General features: G+C 41.2%; 1 protein-coding gene across 1 annotated transcript in view; it reads left to right on the forward strand.

Annotated features, from left to right (window-relative positions):
- Positions 1-19,231, forward strand: part of HUNK (hormonally up-regulated Neu-associated kinase) — a 53,978-nt gene that overhangs the window by 27,549 nt on the left and 7,198 nt on the right. The window contains exons 4-7 of the mRNA XM_053386591.1: positions 1,561-1,696; positions 3,336-3,463; positions 12,620-12,749; positions 16,087-16,255. Of these exons, the coding sequence (XP_053242566.1) occupies positions 1,561-1,696; positions 3,336-3,463; positions 12,620-12,749; positions 16,087-16,255 (563 nt within the window). The remainder of the gene's footprint in view (positions 1-1,560; positions 1,697-3,335; positions 3,464-12,619; positions 12,750-16,086; positions 16,256-19,231) is intronic.

The following is a 19,231-nucleotide window of genomic DNA, read 5'->3' on the forward strand; positions in this document are numbered from 1 at the left end:
TCAGTTCCAAGAAAGTTTTGCCTTTCTGTTTTATTTGCAAATGGATTTTTTTCTGGAAGTCAATTAACATATAGATGAGTACTAAACTTGTGCTATATTGTGTTACATTTCTGGAAGTGGCTTTTATGTCATGTGAATGCTCAAATTTAATGCAGCGATTAACAATTAGGTAACATTGTGGAAATGAAATACACTGTTGTGTGAACACAGCCTTAGTCTCGCAGCATCAGGCAAAACCCCACCCACTCCATATGATTGGCTTACTCATCTGCAGAAATAGAATGTGAAACTGGTTGAGAAGCCTTTTATATTTATATCTAATTTGTCAATGGCCCATTGATTCTTCAACTGCCTATCAACTTCATTCAGAGCACTGTTCATCCACATTTTGCAGACACCATAGATTACTCATCTTATTCTACTATCTGTTTATAGCTCCCATTAATGCTAGTTGTGGGCATTGATAGGAAAATATTCCCCTTAGCAGAACATCTGTTTATGTATTTAATTCTATGCCTACACATTTTCTAGCAGCAATGAGTCTGGGTGCACAGTAGAAGCCAGATGATGATGATTTCATCAGAGAGGCTTCATCACCTCTGAGGTGATGAAAATTGTTGCCTAAAATGGGACCAGAAGTAAAAAGCGAACAAGACATTGTGAACTACACAAAGCTCTGTGTGAGACTGTTTCTGAATGTTTAAGACATATAAAACCTTTAAGGGAGATATACACACATATGCATACATAGAACTACCATCCATCAAACTGAAAAGTGGCACGTGCTGTGCCCCCTTTTCATTGTAAGACCTGCCCCCCTTTAGGACTGCTTTAGGATTCTCCCTGAAAATACTATTGGTGTGCTGCCTTAAACATGGTTTGGGAATGCATTGTGACCCCTCTGTGCCATCATATATTGCCCCAAATGGGTCTCCCCCTCTGACCCAGAACCTTGGGAGCCCCAAGGACAAAAAAGATTGTTTCATGGTATTGTGTAACCTCACAGTGTGCTCTCAATCCGAAGTACAGGTTTCAAGTTCCCTTAGCCCTCCTGATGTCCTTAAGAACCCCAGGGCTCCAATGATGGAAATACTATTTTGGCATGTAAATCCTCTATATGTCTATCACTTCATCCTTGATCCTAAGAAATAGGTTTCAAGTCCTTACCATGCATCTGATCAAATCCTCATGATGTTATAGGTAGGGCTATACTCAGTTCTGTAGCATGCAACCACACACACTGTTGCAAAGATGCAAGGAGAGCAGGATTGTACTCTTTAAGATTCCAGCCTCTCAAATAGTTCTGCCAGGCAAGGAGAAAGCTATTTTATATGCATTTACTTAAGACACTTGAGCTCGTACTGTCATCTTTTTTTCATAAGTGTTATTCCAGTTTCCTGACTAAATTTATATTTAAATTTCCCCTAGACTCAAATAAAAAGCTCTTAACTAAAAAGGAAGCCTTTAACTGGGTAAATGATTGCAGCAAAGTACAAATATTGCGAGGTTGTTGTTTCTCCTGTGCAATGTTGAAAGCTTTATTTATTTTCTTTTTCACAGACTTTGGCTTGAGCAACTGTGCAAGTATCTTGGGATACTCTGATCCATTCAGCACGCAGTGCGGTAGTCCAGCCTACGCAGCACCAGAGCTGCTTGCAAGAAAAAAATACGGTCCCAAAATAGATGTTTGGTCCATGTGAGTTACTATAATTGAAAAAGCTACATGCATGCAGGGGGTGGGGGTTGACTTCTCTTGCTTGACTTTTATATAAGTTCTAATTGGAGCGGCTGGTAAATTAAAATATGTAACTTTGGGAAAATAGTTACAGTGCTGATGATTGTAAATGTTAGCATTTACAATGTCAGGATTCCAATTTGCCAGGAATTTCCAAATGTAAGATGATATAGTTCATTCTCCAAAGTAATTGCTGCCTAGAGTGTTTAGTGACCTTGGCCATTGGGATTTACAAACTGTTGTCTACAGCTGTTTGTGAAGCAGGGACAGAAGTTACCCAGAATGTTGTTGTCAGAAAACAAGGAGATACGTTTGGCTGAAGAAACTTGTCAAATAATTTGCTTTTATAGGAACTGATATGAACTTTTCAGTGACTGCAGTGGAAATCTTAATACTCCAGGGTACTACAGGCAAACAAAGATGAATGTGTTTCAAGAAATGTTCAGACTTCCCTGTCTGGAAATTTGAATTAATTCCATTGATCTCGGTGCAGTTAAGAACAGATACGAGTTTCCTTCTTTGGGATTTTTTGTTTTGCTTTGTCCTTTGTTTGCAAGCAGCTAGTTCAGAGAGCTTTATATTTTGAAGCCCAATTTACAGTGTCTGTGCTTCGAGAAAATCCAAATCGAAACTGTCACACTGCTCCTTAATTGGTTGCTCCTACATAGGGTCACCCATCCACAGCAAGCTGGAGCTGCTGAACGAAGAAGCTCTTACTGTGACATGATTCAAACAGAGAATGCCATCGTTCTTTTTTCTTGCCCTTTAACCTTCTCAGGCAATAACATCCTGCACCATTTAATTTAAGGAGAGAGACAGTTGACTCATAGCTTGTTCGTCTACAGGGAATGCTGTATTATAGGATATACCTTATAATGCACTTGCTTAGTCCTTGGGTTTTGCACTTGCTTGGTGCATGGAAGCAGCATAGTGTGAATCAATCCTGTGTATGGTCCTTTTGCACATAAGCAAATCTTATTTCCATATAACCGAATCACCCCTTAAAACTCTGAACTTTTCAAATCAGAATTTGTTAAATTGTTAAGTTAAATTGAGAATTTAACTTCTCAAATCAAAATTAATTCTTAAACCATGCTATGAATGGTTTTATCCCTCAAGAAACTGGTTATGCAGATACTCTGAAGGGAGGCTAAATGCTACTGGGTTGGATTCAGACTTAACCACACTAAAGTTCCATTGGTTTTAGTGGGTCTACTCTAAACATGATCGAGACACAAGATCCAGCTGACTGTTGCTGCACTTCTAGAGAACATTGTGTTATGGCTTCTATGGGAAGAGCTCAGTGATAGAGCAAGTGCTTTGGGTGCAGAAAGTCCCAGTTTGGATCCCTGCTTCTCCTATGAAAAGGATCTTGGATACCAAAGCTGGAAAAGACCATTGCCTTTAAAGAACATTTGATACCTGTCAATCGGAATAAACTGTGGTGGGTTAGATGGACCAATAGTAACATATGTTCATGTATGTTCCATAAGTGTGATAAACCATAGGCTAGTGAACTTAATGCATTCTTGCATGCCTTGTCTTGTTTCTAAGGGAATTGTTTCTCTTGACAGTTTCCTCCATCACTCTTCTTTTACAGTGGGGTGAATATGTATGCAATGTTGACTGGGACACTGCCGTTTACTGTGGAGCCATTCAGTCTGAGAGCACTGTACCAGAAAATGGTAGACAAAGAAATGAATCCTTTCCCTACTCAGCTCTCCACAGGTAAATAATGCAGTTACTTAAGTGCTACTCCATTTAAGTCAATACAGCCCTCATAATTAATGTTGTACTGTACATCAGAACTTTTGTTTCTGGTGGGCTGAGTGTTCAGAACTTTGCTGAATCAACCTATTTGGTCTGTAATTTCACACTTGATTTGTGCTTTCTGTCTCTCTCCCTGTGTTGGTTTAATCAGAAGATGGAAGGGCTACATTCTTCCCAAGAGTAAAGTCTATTGATCTTCCTGAGATTCCCTCCTGGGCAAGTTTTCAGTCAGAACGATTTGAAATTCACTTAACCCAAATCACTGTGGAAGTTATATATCATATTATTCCAATGCATTAGGAGTAATAAATAAAAGCCTAAATAAAAGTGTTCCTTTTTTACATTCCAAGCTTGGTTTCAGTATAAGATGATAGTGAGAATTACCCATAGGATTTGTTTGAAGTGTGTTTGGTGTGTCAAGCTATAAATTAGTGTCATAATGGTTATGAAGCTCTGTTCCTTAATGACCAATTTTGTACTTTAGCTGCAAGTGGGTTAGAACAAACATAACTTTGCTTGCTTTGTTTCTCTGTCAGAGCTATTGAAACTGGTAATTTGACCAATCCAGTTCTTCAAATATTTGCATGCATGAGTAGTTTTCATATCCCAGTGGAGTAAATGGAAAGTTTCACTTTTGCTTCAACAGCACATTTGGGGCGGGAGTTACTCCTGTTTTTTGTTACTTTCTTTGGTTTTGTTAGGTGGGGTATTTTATTAATGTCACTGGTGTCAGGAGTGGTATCAGAAGATTTACACTAATAAAGGAGAAAATAATTGGCAGTAGGCTCTTTCTACAAGTTTATGTTCAGTATTATTGCAGAAATTAAACTTACTTCACTGTTATGCTCTTACTTCTACCTGTTCACTATTGCAGCAGTATTGGCAATATTACTTAATAGAGAAGACCTAAGGTTGCTAGCCTTTATGCCGTGTTGCATAACTTTATACATCAAATGTTGATTAAAGTCACATTCAGTTACTGCACGTTTGGTGACTCTTCAGACACTGATTTAATATGACATTTCTTGTTATCTCTTTGTGCTTGTAACAGTAGAAGTTCTTTGCAATGCTTCACAAATTGCTGCATTAGACAAGTTTTAGAAACAGGGTGAAAGGCTTTATATTTATTTATTTATTTGACTGTTTCTCAGTGGATGATGGCACATTGAAAAGTTTAAATTAGCTGGTAGGCTTCACCAAAGGATTAGTGTGCATTTGCACACTTACTCCCTTTCACATGTTCACATACCCATCTATCCATGTTGATATCTGTCCGTCTCGGGAGACAATGGAGGAGAGGGGGATGAAGTCAAACTGTTGGAAGGTTACAGCGCCTGCTGTGGCTGTAGAGACCGATACAGGAGAGGCAGGTGAAGGGGTCTGGTTGTTCTGCAGATGCACCATGGCGTTTCTTCTCTCTGCACTCCTCCCAAAGGTCATTTCTCCCCCTGGTCACTGCTGAGGATGCACAAACTGACTGTCTCCAGGCACTGTGGTTGTCTGCAAGGGATTCCCCACATGACAGGGTTGATGTTGCCAGCCTTCATGTCATGTTTGCAGACATATTTGTAACATAGAGTTGGTCTGCCTGGGGCTCCCCATAGACAAAGAGCCAGACAAAAAAAGAGAGGAGCCACTAATGTGATGTCTAGGCTTTAAATGCCATACACCCATTTGCTGTTTTTGTGTGGCACAACCAAGCTGGAGTCATTGGCAATTGTACCCGAAATTCAGATGTGGAAGGTGCACTTCCAGTTCAGAATGATTGGCCTGAGCTTAAATCTGGGACCTTAATTGCAGCAAGCAATAACCCTGCTGAATCTGTCCAGAGATCCATCTAGTTCAATGTTCTGTTTCCCACTTTGACCAACTGGGTGCTTCCATGAAGCCCATAAGCAAAAGATAGAGAGGCAGTAGCCCCCCACCCCGTTACCCCACTGACCCGTGGCATACTGGTTCTGAACCTGGAGTGCCAAAGATAGAAGGCCAAGTGCCTGGTATTTATATTGAACCCGACCAATCTGAGGCTTCAGATTGCCACCTGATCACAAGGGTTGATGTTCCCTCCTGGACTCAGATAGGGTTCTGAGGCTTGAGCATGTAGGAAACTTCCAGCAGATCTCCATGGTTTCAGACCGGGGTCTTTAGGGCTACTTGGAGATGTCAGGAATGGAGCCCAGGGCTTTTACTAGTCTATCAGGCTATATATAAGCCCAGAAGTCGCTGACCATTATGCGTCTCCCCTCCCCCAGCCCCAAGTAATATGTCAAATAAATAGCAACATTTTCTGTAGGCTATTCACCCCTCCTTCTTGAAGATGACTTTCCACAAAGCCTTTCAGGAAATATTGTTATTCTGTTAGTGATTTTAAATGGGCTGGATTCCAGAATTGTGGAACTTGGCAGAAACCTCAGACTAATTCATGGTTTCTCTTTTTATGACTGCTGAGCTTCAGATGTGTTCCATCTGCAGAAAGAGGGTTAGTGGAATTACCTCCAAAAGGATTGTTCATACAGAGCACTGAAGTTTTAACTGTGTACCCGTTTTATTCTGAAGCCTTCCCTCCTCCCCGTTTCAAATTGCATTGGATGCAGAATTTATTGAAAATGCATACGCCACAGATTTATCGGTACAGCATAGTTGCTTGTACCCCAGGGATCAACTGTGAAAAATGGTATATTGATGGTAGGCAAATGCATGGTCCATTAAGCCAACTTCATGAAGAATTAGGTGCTGGCATTTATAGCAGTTTACAGTGGAGGCTGGTCCATTAGACCAAATGAGGTGCTGCCGCACCAACCCCATTCTGCCCTCGGCCAACCCCCCACCAGCTTGTCTTCTTACTTAACAGCAAGTCCCGGGGTAAGGTCTCTCCTCTAGTCTTATTGTTGCCCTTATAGAATTCAGCAGGGAGGAGAATGGTGGGAGAAAACTAGAATTACTCAGCTCCGCCTGTCATTGGCTTTATCTATTGTTGGCTGCCCTACCAGTCCTAATGAGCATCAGCTACCACTGAGTTTTTAACACTACAGATATGTTATTTGTCTTATAACAAACTTGGTAAACATGGAAGCTAAATTAAAATGAGGCTTTGGCTGCTGAGTGACATTGCTAACTCATTTCTTATAGACAGGCAGCCCAGACAGCAATTATGCTAGATCCTCCTGTGAACAATTGCATTAGATCAGAGCTAGCCAAAGTGGTGGTCTCAGATGTTTTGAACTACAGCTGTCTTCAGCCCAGCTGGAATGGCCAATAGTCAGGAATGATGAGAGGGCGTAGTCCACAATATCTGGAGGCCACATTAGCTCGTGATATACATGAGAATTTCCTATACTTCTTGTTGATCATCACCTTAACACATGTAAGTGCAGGAGGCAATATGCAAACTTTCATGTTTCCTGGGTCCTGTGATCATGCCATGTTGCTAGGAGAGGGGGTAGCTGTGGTGTTTACTGTATTATCATTTATTGGTGTGATCACTGGTACAGGCTGCTCTTATTTTGTGTTAAACCTTACATTTTATGTGATTTTTGTACTGATGCATCCTATTTTTTATTCTATGCCACATTGAGATAGTTTGTAAGGCAATTAATAAGACTAACAACTAGCATGTCTATCACCAGTGAAGACTTCACCACTATCTCTAACCCACTGGTAGATCAATGGGAGCTGTATATTGGACTCATGTGTGTTGGCTTTTGTTGGCTGAATGCTCTCAGTGTGCCTTTTTGAAATACCCTCTGTTTGGCAGCTGTTCCATGCACCAGCCATAATGTGCAGAGCTGCTAATTTTATGGATAGGTCCTACTGTGTACTTTTCTACACTGATGCAAGCTGCCAGCAGGGATATCTGATAGGACAGAAATGCCGTGCAAGGGTATAAGTCACTTGCTGAGCTGTTCTGCTTATTGGGACCACCATCTTCACATTTGGTATGATAAAGCTGAGAATGAATGACCTCTTATCAAGGATGCCATAGCAGTAAATTCCCTGTGTTGCACAGGGCTTAGATTAGATGAGCTTTAAGGTTACTTCACATTATGTGATTGTATGAAGAACAAAACTTGGTAGCTCACACTGGATCTAATAAGGAAATGGAACCCAGTGAAGTGATGAAACAAAAGGAAAGCAGGAAAACACCAAACTGACAGCAGAATTAAGAATGGATGCTTCCAGTGGTGCAGTGGGCCAGTGTGTTGGGCTGTTAACCAGAAGGTTGGTGGTTCGAGCCCACTCAAGGACAGCTGTGGGCATGATTCCTATATTTCAGGGGGTTGGACTAGATCACTCTTTGGGTACCTTCCAGTTCTAGAACTCTGTGATTCTAGAAAGAGAAGGAATGAAGCTGAGAAAAGGAACAAAAGCAAGATACTCAGGTTAAGAAGAGTAAACATCAGAAAAGAGTTAGTAGTTAAAAATATAAAATAGCAGTAGAAAAAAATAGGGGAAAGACGCTTTTATAAAGAAGATAGAACAGGTCAAGCACACAAGAATGAGTTAGAAGAAAAGAAACGAAGATCATTAAAAGAAATTGGAGTAAATTTTAATGAAGAAAGAAACTGACCCTTTGGTACTGGTGTTGCCCCAGCAGAGACCATAAATTGGCTCTGGAATTACTGACCTCTCTGCCTACTGAAATCAAGTTGGCATCATCTGTAATGAGCTTCTGGTGCCAAATTAAGACTTTGTTTTTTCAGCAAGCCTTCTTATGAAAATGATTTATAGTTCTTTAGCCTCCTTTCAGATGACCAATTTTGGTGTTTACAATTTCTGTTTCTTTAATGTATTCTGCTTGCCCTTAAGTGTTGTGTTGTTTTGGAATAATTGATAGATATATTCTTAACTGAGTTTATGGTATAGAAATTTGTAACATATGTGATGATATGCTTTGATCTTCCTTGGTATCCTCTCTCTTGTTTTTCCTGGCATGATGTCAACCCTCTTTCATGTGATTTGTTATTGCTGTATTTTATTTGTGTGTGTGTGTGTGTGTGTGTGTGTGTGTGTATATATATTACCTAAAATGTGTAACTCCAATAAACACATCTAAAAAAATATATGGATCAATAGTAATAAATTGCAGCAAAAAATGAGAGATACTTAATATGGTACAGTTTCCCAAGATTTAGATACACAGGGCTCCATTTCCAAAGCTGATTGATCTGTGCCACACTGGTTGCTTTTTGCGTCCGCTTTTTGACAATAGTTTGATTTTTTTTGATGATTTGCATCCCAGCTAAGCGGCAAGTTGTTCTTTTATCCTGTTGTGTTGCACAAGCTTGGAGAAATTCGAAGTGGTTCTTATGAAGAGCGCATGTGCTCAGAAAGTTTCTCAGATGTTGGCTGTGCATCTGTTCTCTGGGTTTGTGATTCATGCTTGCAAGTGCATTGTTCATGTGGGAAGGACCAATGTCAGAGCAGGATTTTTCAGTGACACATCATTCCCACCCCTAGCAGTACAGTTTTTCTGTGTCTGCTAGAGCAAGAAGCAAAGAAAATACCTGGGAAGCTATGTCTTGGTAAAACATGCACATAACAAGGCAAGCATCTGTAAAGGAGGGGCCTGTATTTCTGGATTTATTTTCTTGTTAGCTGCTCGGTCACTTGCCAGAGTGGAGCAAGGGTAATTTATTGCAGTGTTTTTAGACACAGAACTGGTCTAAGTCAGGGCCACTTTCCATACATGAAGCCTGTGGCAGCAGTTGAACTCCCATATTATAGGCAGGATCTGTATCCATACATAGGCTTACTTTGTGAGTGGGCCTAAAACAATGGATTTTTCTTTCTGCATGACAGTTTTGCTCACAGGAGTGAAAACTCCCCTGAATGAAAACTCATAATGTAGGAAGTGACCTTTGGCCATTTTGCACACTGAAACAGGAGGCTGACCTGGATTGTTTGGTTCCATCTTCAAACACTTGCAGCTTAATAAATGCATGCCAGTCATTGGTTCTGAACAGTGGCTCCGTATTTTGCCAAAGTGGTTTCAAGAGGTAGACTGAACATCTGTTGTATGTTTAGCATAGAACAAGTGTTTCCAGCTTTCGCTTCCCTGCCTTGCTCTGGGTCAGTTAACTTGAGCGTCTGAAGCTAAGTGACATCTGAAACTAAACTAAAAAAACAAAACACACACACACAGTGGGGATTTGTGGGACATTCTTAAGTCTTACTCATATGACAAAGTTCCCTTCTTGAGTAGGATACTGGTACAGAACACATAGGCCCTGCATCTCATGTGAATATTTTTGCTGGTTGCCCCTTTAAAATGCATATGAGTGGCTCAGAACACATTCATGTGCACTTCACATCTGATGCAAGATGGGTGTGTTTTGCATTCTCTTCCAACTCCTAAAATCCTGTAAGGTCTGAAGATTGTGTAGGTGTGTAGCCTTCAGTCTGCCAGAGAAATATCCTGTCATGCATCCTCTGGATCCAGTTTCTTTCAGCCCCCCCCCCTTCCCTTTAAGTAGTGAGGAGACCTTGTCCTTTCACTGTCAAAAAGATCATAAGGGGAGAGGAAGCTGGGATTTATTACGACAGGAAGGAAGGGGATTGTCAGTCTTCTTCCTAGCTCCAGGACAGGATGCACCTGTGGTTCCATATGAACATGGGTAGACAAGGAGCAGAAAGGCATTAGGTACAGGAGGTCAGGCACCAGATTAGGCATATGAGGACCAACAGACCAGGGACAATTGGCATGGTGGTCACTGGCAAGTTAAGTGGACATGGATCAAAGATCAAGAAGCAAGTATTGAGCCAGAGCAAAACAGAAAGGTGAGTTCCAAGGCAATAATAGAGGGGTGGAGAGGGTAGAAGTAGGCACAAGGTCAGCAGCAGACAAGGGTCACAGTCTGTGGCAGTCAAGAAAAAGCAAAGCAGGAGAGTAGGCAGAATAGGCATTCTTAAGACAAGTCACGCAAACTGGTGGTCTGACATGGCTGCAAGGCCTTATGGTGTGACCCAGTTGGCTTGCCTGGCTCTTTTCAGGCAGGAGATGGGGCCTAGAGGACACCCTTTTCCTTGTTCTAAACATCCTGGCCTTCTGAAGATCAAGAGCGCTTGCGATGCGGGAAGTACTGGTATTAGCTGCTGGAGATCCTAGTTTCAGACCTCTCCCCTTTGGTGCCTTACAGGGAGAAAGGAATCAAGATCTTGCTGCCCCCCCCCATATCACACACAGTCACTTCTTCACACACACACCCCAAAAAACCCCCTACCAACATGAATTATTTTCAGGTCACAGAGTATAAATCTCTGACATAATAAATGCCTTAAATTCCAGGCCCAGTGCAGCAAAAGTAAGATTCTTACAAAACGTTTAGTTCAGATTATATGTTGTGAAAATCTCGTTACTCTGATTAGATACCACCCAATCCTGATTTATTGGACAAGCCTTTAATTTTTCTTCTCTTCCTGGCACCCTGATTTGTTGTGGAACATGAGCATGTATTTCCTTTTCCTGGCTTCATGTGGAAAGTGCATGACATCATTGCCTGATGTGAATGTGGCTAAGGGAATGCCCTTGCATAGTACTGAGAAGGTTGGATGACAATGTGGCTGAATGAAGATGGTAGCCTTTTAAAGGCAAACTTATCTTCTCTTTAGTAAAGGAAAAATCACAGACTGTTTAGGCTGCTGCGAATCTTCCTTGTGAACAGCTCTCTTTACACGTGAGGTGCAGAAATACATGGAACCTGGCACTTTTAGTTGGATTGATGTTCTTTATAGCAAAAGGTGGGGGGGGGAGTGTTGCTGTGGTCACGTTTTCCAAGCACTTGTTGTGGAACTCATCCAAGATTATTTTGGCACCCTCTCCAAATGTTTCCTGTAGTCACTAGAGAATGCACCAGATGGGCCACTCAATACAGTTGCATGTGACGGCTGTTTTGGTACAAGTGACATGCAAAGCAGAAATTAGTTATTATGCTGAGTGCAAAGCCTCATTAATTTCTTGTGGCGCACACATTTAATTATACAGTCAGAGAGCAAGATTTATCCCACTGGATTTAGAGATCACAGTCTTAGGTTTTGTACTACTGAGCCTTTCTGTAGCTCAGATACCAACTTGGTTTTTTATCTTTCTTTTCCTTTTTTAAAAAGCCTCCTAACTTAAAAAGGCACATGACCCTTTTAAGATTGGGCTTTGTGACCCTCCTTTAAATCACAGAAGAAAGTGTCAGACTCTTGATTTAAGCTTAGGCATATATAAACACACATTTAATTTAAAACCATTTGAAATAAATTACCATGCTTAAAGCTGACAATGTACTGATGGTGTGAGCAGTTTGTATAAACACAAGAGCTGATCTTGGCATAAATCAGGCTGATGAAACCACACAGAAGTAACTGCCATTATTTCAATAAGAGTTAGAAACCAGATTCATCAGGGTTGCAACTATAAGTGTGTTTAATTAATTTATTTGTTTAAGTATTTAAAGGGGTAATGTAGAACAAAGCCTTGTTCCTCATGTATACATTATAATTACCGTGAACTACTTCACAAAATCTTTGCAGCATTAAACTGGCTAAAATTATAATTTGTAGTACATGTTCTTTATAAGTTGTGAATAATATATCAGATATTGTTTTGTTATATCTGCCTTACCTATTGAAGGGATCACTATAATGGACTTCTTTAGCTGATCTCAGTTTGTTCACGACGCATCTGATTTGATTCCATAATGCTTATTTTGTCATGTATAAAGTGCATGTCAGTTTACCAGGATCAACCCTGCAATCTCCAGTTAAAAGGTTCTGGTGATAAGGAAAGCCTGAGACCCTGGAGTGATGCTGCCAGTCAGAGTAGACAGTACTGGGCTATATAGTCCAGTGGTCTAGCTCAGTTTAAGGTAGCTTCATATGATGTAGTCTTAGAGCTATTTACACCATTTCTGTAAAAGATACAGCCCATATTTGCAGGTTTCTAGAGGTGGGGTGTCCTCCATTTGGAAACCATGTGCTTTTCTAATTCATACTGAATACCATTCATGTTATGTTTGGGGTAATAGCTGATACGTTTTTGGTAAAGTTGCTTTCTTGTAATTAATCATCTACAAAAAGGATTTGCAAAACATGTGACACTTTTTCCCTCTCTCCTTAATGTCTTTACAGCGGCTGTGAACTTCCTACGATCTCTGCTAGAGCCAGATCCTACAAAGAGGCCAAACATCCAACAAGCCTTAGCGAATCGTTGGCTTAATGAGAATGGAAAAGTTCTGAATAATGTCACGTATCCAAACAGGTAAACTGTGCAAGATAAGGCTGTTTTACCAACATGATAAAGTTCCACTGAAGTCATTAGGGTTGCTTGAATGAGGAAGGGCTGCTTGAGTGAGCCAGAGGAGGTAGGTGTGTGTGTGTGTGTGTGTGTGTGTGTGTGTGTGTGTGTGTGTGTGTGTTTTCAAATGTTACCTCTCACACGCTGATCCTGCAAAATTCAGCATAAGCCCTAATGATGGGTGAATTCCCCTTGGCTCACTTCTGAATTAGTTGGCATTTATGAGCCTGGAGAATTTTCGAGAAAAGCTTGTCTCTGTTGTCCAAGAGATCTCTCCTGTTTTGAAATGTTGGTACGTGTACTGCGATGATGGCAAGCACATGAGTTTTATTTGCTCCTAAGAACTGTAGTTCCCAGAACACCAGTCATGACCAAGAATGACTTTGAAATTCTGCCGTTCTACCATTACCACCCTCCCAGAACAAAAATACTTGGGTACAAGAGTATCTTCGATCTGGATGAGGAACAGCAACATAAAACATTTGCAGGAAAAAGAAATCAAAACAATGGACTATATACTGGTTAAGTGGTTAAGCCATCTGTCATGGATGCTTTAGCTGAGATTCCTGCATTTCAGGGGGTTGGACGAGATGACCCTTGGGTCCCTTCCAACGCTAAGATTCTAAGTTAAAGGCTGAGCATGAGTTCTTTTGCATCAATGTAGTATGTCTGCAGCTGCAGGGAAATTTGGATTGAGGACTCTCTGGCTCCAATAGTGTTTGGCAGGGTAGCACAGACAGGGGTATGTTGCTCACCTGCCATCTCATCGTGAGCATCACTGCAGGTTCCTGAAACGGGTGGTGCATGGGGAGCTCAGCGCACTGCAGGTGTGTTGGCAGGTGCATCAGACTGGCTCTGCCATCCAGGCTCCCTTCCCCTCCTCCTTTTGCTCTCGGGAACCAGCAGTGATGGGAAGGCAGGTGAGCAACACTGCCCTAATTGCACCATCCCACTGCCTGCTACTGTCTGGCTTTCAATTCTCGCCCCTTATTTGCTTTACTATGCCAGCTCTCACTTTTGATTCTTCTCAGTCTCTGATATTTCCTCAGCAGCAGGGAGCAAGATTAGTATTCTGCAATGGTTTTAGGGTTGCTAGGACCAATTCCTGGATCAGCCCCAAATCTCTGGTGAAACCTTGCACAAAGTCGCGTTGCTTCCCCAGTGCCTTTGTCCCAGCCCTGTAGTGCGGAGGATTATATTTCCCAACCTCAAAAAGGGGTTTGTGAGGATAAAAACCTTTAATCATTGTGAGGTGCTAGTTACTATGGTAATGAGGGTTATGTAACACATGGATGGATATTAATACAGCAGAGGAGGCTGGTACCTTTCTAAGCATCTACTGCAGATTTTATGTGATGGATATAAGCCTTATTGTGGCCACCCAATAAATTAATGGGCTGGCTGCTTCTAACCAACAAAAGTTCGCAAAGTGTGCAAACTGCAAGAGAGAAATGGCTGCTTTAGTAGGTGCATCAGAGGATGAAATAAATCATTGTTGAAACATTGTTGTTCCACTGCCTGTTCTCTGGGGCACTTTAGATGTTATGAGTTTTCTCCACAGTATATCTCTTGCAGATCGGAATTACTTAAAATACTTAATAGAGGAAAGGAAACCAGAGATTACCTTAAAAGTGGGTAAATTCTGTGCTGCTGCCGCCGATGCTATAAAATTAAGGAGACAAACTTTGAGAGAATCAAATGGCCAATGACTTAATACGTTTTAAATTATTGATTAAGGTTTTGACTTATATATTTTACCTGTTTTATATCTGAATTATTTATTGTCTGTTATCATAAAGCTTAATTTTACCTATTTATGTTTGTATGCTCTCTGTTGTTGTATATGTTACACTCTGGTCAGTGACTGAAATAAATGGATTCATTCATTCTTGCAGATAGGAAGAAAAAGTGAATAGTGTATGTAGATCATCACCCATGATGATCACACATAAATCTATTTCATTGCATAAACACGAATGCAGTCAAGTCAGAATGCGTACCAATCAAATGTGTTGGCCCAGCTTGGTTTTCAAGCATTTTCCAATGTGGAATTGTTTTCCATGTAAGAAAATTGTAAATTTTTCAAGCAGTCCTTAGCTAGGGTGTGTATGTTTGTTTTTGTGTGTTATGTTGAATGGCAGGCAAAATGTGTGAAGCAGATGAGTCATTGAACTAACGTTATAACCTAAGGGCCCTATTGATCATATTAACAGCACAATCCAGTCCATGTCTACTGAAAAATAAGCACCTCTGAATTCACTGGGGCTTACTCCCATCAGAGGTGGGAGCTTACTTCAGTGGGGCTTACTCCCAGCAGCTGCTCTGGCACCTGGAGCAGTGCACATGCTGTGCACCCGGGGGTAGGGGGCGATGTCACCCCCCCTCAGGGATGACACTCGGGGCGGACCGCATCCCCCTGCCTCCACCAGTGACTCCCAGGCAAGTGTGTTTAGGATTGTAGGCTGAAGTTCCCTCTGGTCCATTGTCTTTGTCTCCAACAGCGGCCAGCCAAATGCTTCTAGATATCTCCAAACAATGATGTTTGACCTTTAGCAACCTTTAGATCCTTTAGATCCAGAGGTCTTCTGCCTTTGTACGAGGTTGTTCCATTTAGTAATTACTGATATTTCATGAATTGGTCTAATTGCCTTTTATAGTTCCATGTAAACCACCACGTCTTGTGGTGCCAATGGGAACTTTCTTCTCTTTGCAAATGTCCGCTTTGGAGAAGCCATCTTCATTGGGGCTGGAGCAGGGGAAGGGAAGGATTAAACCCCACTCCATCTGCTGTGATCCTTATAATTACCAGCTTCCACAGTGGGTGCTATTTGCATTTAAACAAAACAAACAAACACCCACATGCGTGTTAAATGCAAAGGAACATTTAACATCACTTTGAATTTGACCCAAAGTGATAACAAATCAAATATAGGTTCCCAGGGAGGCTGTCATTCTTTATGTGCTATTTCTAGGGCACTAAACATTATATATAGTGCTTATGCTTACTGTTTAGCACCTTTATTGGTCTTGCGGGTATTCTGAAGCAATGAGAAGGCACAACAGAAAAATATGAGGGGAAGATGCAAGCTACAGAAACATTTCCCCTCAAAATAGTTACATATAGGTATTTATTTATTTGTGTTGTAACTAGATAATGTTTTTTAAAAAACATTTCCAGCGCTATTTTATACGCACATTATTTTAACAAAGTGTGTGCATGTCTGTTGTCACCTCTCCCTGGTGACGCTCTCCCTAGAAGATGGAGGGGGGAAATAACCCCTTCCCTTTTCTCTTCATGTAGAATCCACATAGAAGACATCAGCCAGAGTGTGCTGCTCTACATGACTGAAAAGCTTGGCTATAAGAACAGTGATGTGATCAATACCGTCCTCTCCAACCGGGCTTGCCACACTTTGGCCATCTACATCCTGCTTAATAAGAAGCTGGAACGCTATTTGGCAGGCCTTAGAGTAAGTTTGGTTGATCTGATTTATATCCTATGCCCTTTTAAAATGTGTTTTTTTGTGTGTTGAGGGGCTATTGGGTTGTTGTTTTTATTTTTATTGGGTATTTTATGGTTTTATACCTTGATTTTGTTCTGTGAACCGCTCTGACACCCCCAGGTATAGGGCAGTATATTAACACCACCACCACCACCACCACCACCAACAACAACAACAACAACAACATGGCTTGAATGACCATTCCCCAAGTCAAGTAATAGCTTGAACTCGGGTGCTGAGTTCTGAAGGCAGTGTAGTCAAAATGGGGCTACTGAAAAACAAGAGGGAGCTTACCAGCTCATTCTGGGGAACCTCAAGATTTGCAAAAGTAGATTTTAAAAAACTTAAGGGGACCCTTCCCACAAAAAAGAAGAAAAGCTCAATGGCCACAGAATACTGAATGTCTGTTGTGGGGTGCAGGGAGTACCAGACAACTGCGGGGGTGTGTGTGTATAGAATGGAATATCCAGAATGAAGGCATGGCTGGCCAGTGCACTTGCAGGAGCAATGATAACTGGCTGCAGTCCTCGTTTCTAGTGAGGGCTAAACGGAAAGATAGCTACTTGACTGATGGTGGTTCGTCACATGGACATTTGCAAGGAAGTTAATTCAATCAGAAGAAAATGATCTGCATGATTAACTATTTAATGATGTATTAAAAGTTAGGAGTAATCGTGTTATATTTTCTTTAAGGAGATGACACACTTTGCATTAATTTTGCAACAGAGAAGAGTTTAATTTTATAACCTTGGAGAAAGAGCTCACTCCAAGCAGGTTCTTGTAGCATTACAGTGTCTTTATTATGATAGCAAAGGCATAGCTCTATGTTAAAACTGTCCTTAAAAGCAGGAAGTAAGAGCAAGGAGTAAAAAGATGTGCTCTGTGAGTTGGGAGCAAGTCAAAGCAACCTAGTGATTTTAGTTTATTTGTTATTTTTAAAAGTGGCACTGGAAAGTAAAAGCCTGTAGAGCATTTCTTGACCTTTGTGTGCCCTTTTAGCTCACAGCACAAGCCACTTAAACAAAACAGTTCTCGCCTATGACCTCATGCAATAAATCTTTATTACTTGTTTTCCTTCAGGACATATATCTGTTCCGTTCTTTGCATTCACTTCCTGCATAGAGTTCCCATGGACATCAGGGGGAAGTTTCATTGTGGTGGGACAGAGATTTTATGACCCGCCACTGACTGTTGCTTTGACAATGCATATACAACAAAAGTATGAATTTCCCCCTAATATAGGGACTGTTTTGCTAAGTTAGGTAAATTGCATATACACTATGCCTTTAAAGCATGTTCAAAGCACATTTGTTCCCTTCTTTTTTTAAAAAAAATTTTTTTTATTGATTTCCCAGAAATTTTTAAACAAATAAACAAACAAACAAACATAAATCATAACCTTATTTAAACCAATCTTATTGACATTGTTAAATGACTTCCTCGTATCCCCCTGGTTGAATTTCAGTGTATATCATTTTAACGGTTTTCCAAAACCAATATTCTCATAAAATTAACTTAATCACTTAGCATCTTTCTTTCATTCCCATTCGGAATTTCAACATATTAATTTATCACATTTGCAAGCTTTTCCAATTAATTTAACTTAATATATTTAACTAAATGGTCTTTAAATTTCATCCATTCCTCCTGGTAATCCCCCTCCTTCTGGTCGCGGACTCTTCCAGTCAGGTCGGCTAGCTCCAAAAAATCCATCATCTTCATCTGCCAATCTTCCACAGTTTGTTACCTTCAAAGAATTCTGGACGCTGTAGTTTACCTCTCTCAGTTGAAATTCAAAGTAACACATAGCAAACTACAGAACCCAGAATTCTTTGAGGGGGGAAATGCCCTTTGAATGTGCTTTAAAAGCATAGTGTGTATGCAGCCTTAGTTACAAGTAGGGTCTCCAGTGTAAGAAGTGAGGAGGCAGAGCCAGTCTCTCGGCGGCGGTGGCAGTAGCATTGCCATTTACCAGGGCAGAGCAGCAGCAAGGTCAGTCAGCACAGGCTCACCGACAAAGCCAGTCCCGGCACTCTTGCCAGTTTGCCACACTGCCTTGACTTCACTTGCTGCTCCTGCAACATCCAGGTAAGTGGCAATGATGCCCCTGCTGTCAACCAGGTAGCCATGTCCTCCAAGAGATTATAAGCTATAAAGGGCAGTGGGGGTGGTTAAAAGAGAGAAGATTTTTTAAACAGTTGTAATTTGTATTTCTGCAAATGTCAGGGTTTCACGGAGCCTTCTGATACCGCTCTCTTGTTTCTTGGTGGCCACGTCATTTTGGCACTCAGCACCTGAGTTTACTCTTAGAGGTAGCAATAACTGTCATTCTGGGGCTGACCCCTATGTTGGAAACAAAAACCTTAATTCATCATAAGAGTATTAGTTGATCAATCAGTTTTAAAAACTGATATAAGTTTGAATTTAAGTGCAAAAGGGGAGGGGAAGAGTACCTTTTCAAAATTGTACCTGCCGTTCACAGGTTTTGTCATACCTGTACTAACAAATTGTGTGTGTGTGTGTGTGTGTGTGTGTGTGTGTAACACAATTATTTGGAAGCAACTTTTTGGTCAGATTTTTAACTGATATAGCCGTTTAACGTACTGAGGCCAGAATGCTAAGCCCAAATGTTGGGGTGTGTGTGGTTAGAATGGTGAGTCCTTGTGTCTCCTCTGGCCTCTGCTAACTGAGAAGGCGGCTACTAGCCAGGTAGAAAACTCCGAAACTAGATCCAAAGCCCTAAGGATCCACAAGTGGTCCCCATCCTCAAGCCCCTCAGCTGCGCCAACATGGTGCTGGTACAACAACAATAAACAACAACAACCCTACACTCCACCCTTCCAGCAGGGCTGCAGCTGTATTGTTGAGTCCATTGCCCTGCACTACCTGGGCTCTTTGTTAGAATTGCTCTTCACATGTTGTCATCTTATAGGCAAGAGTTGC

Source organism: Podarcis raffonei, chromosome 4 (genome assembly GCF_027172205.1).
Source record: "Podarcis raffonei isolate rPodRaf1 chromosome 4, rPodRaf1.pri, whole genome shotgun sequence".
Taxonomy (NCBI): domain Eukaryota; kingdom Metazoa; phylum Chordata; class Lepidosauria; order Squamata; family Lacertidae; genus Podarcis; species Podarcis raffonei.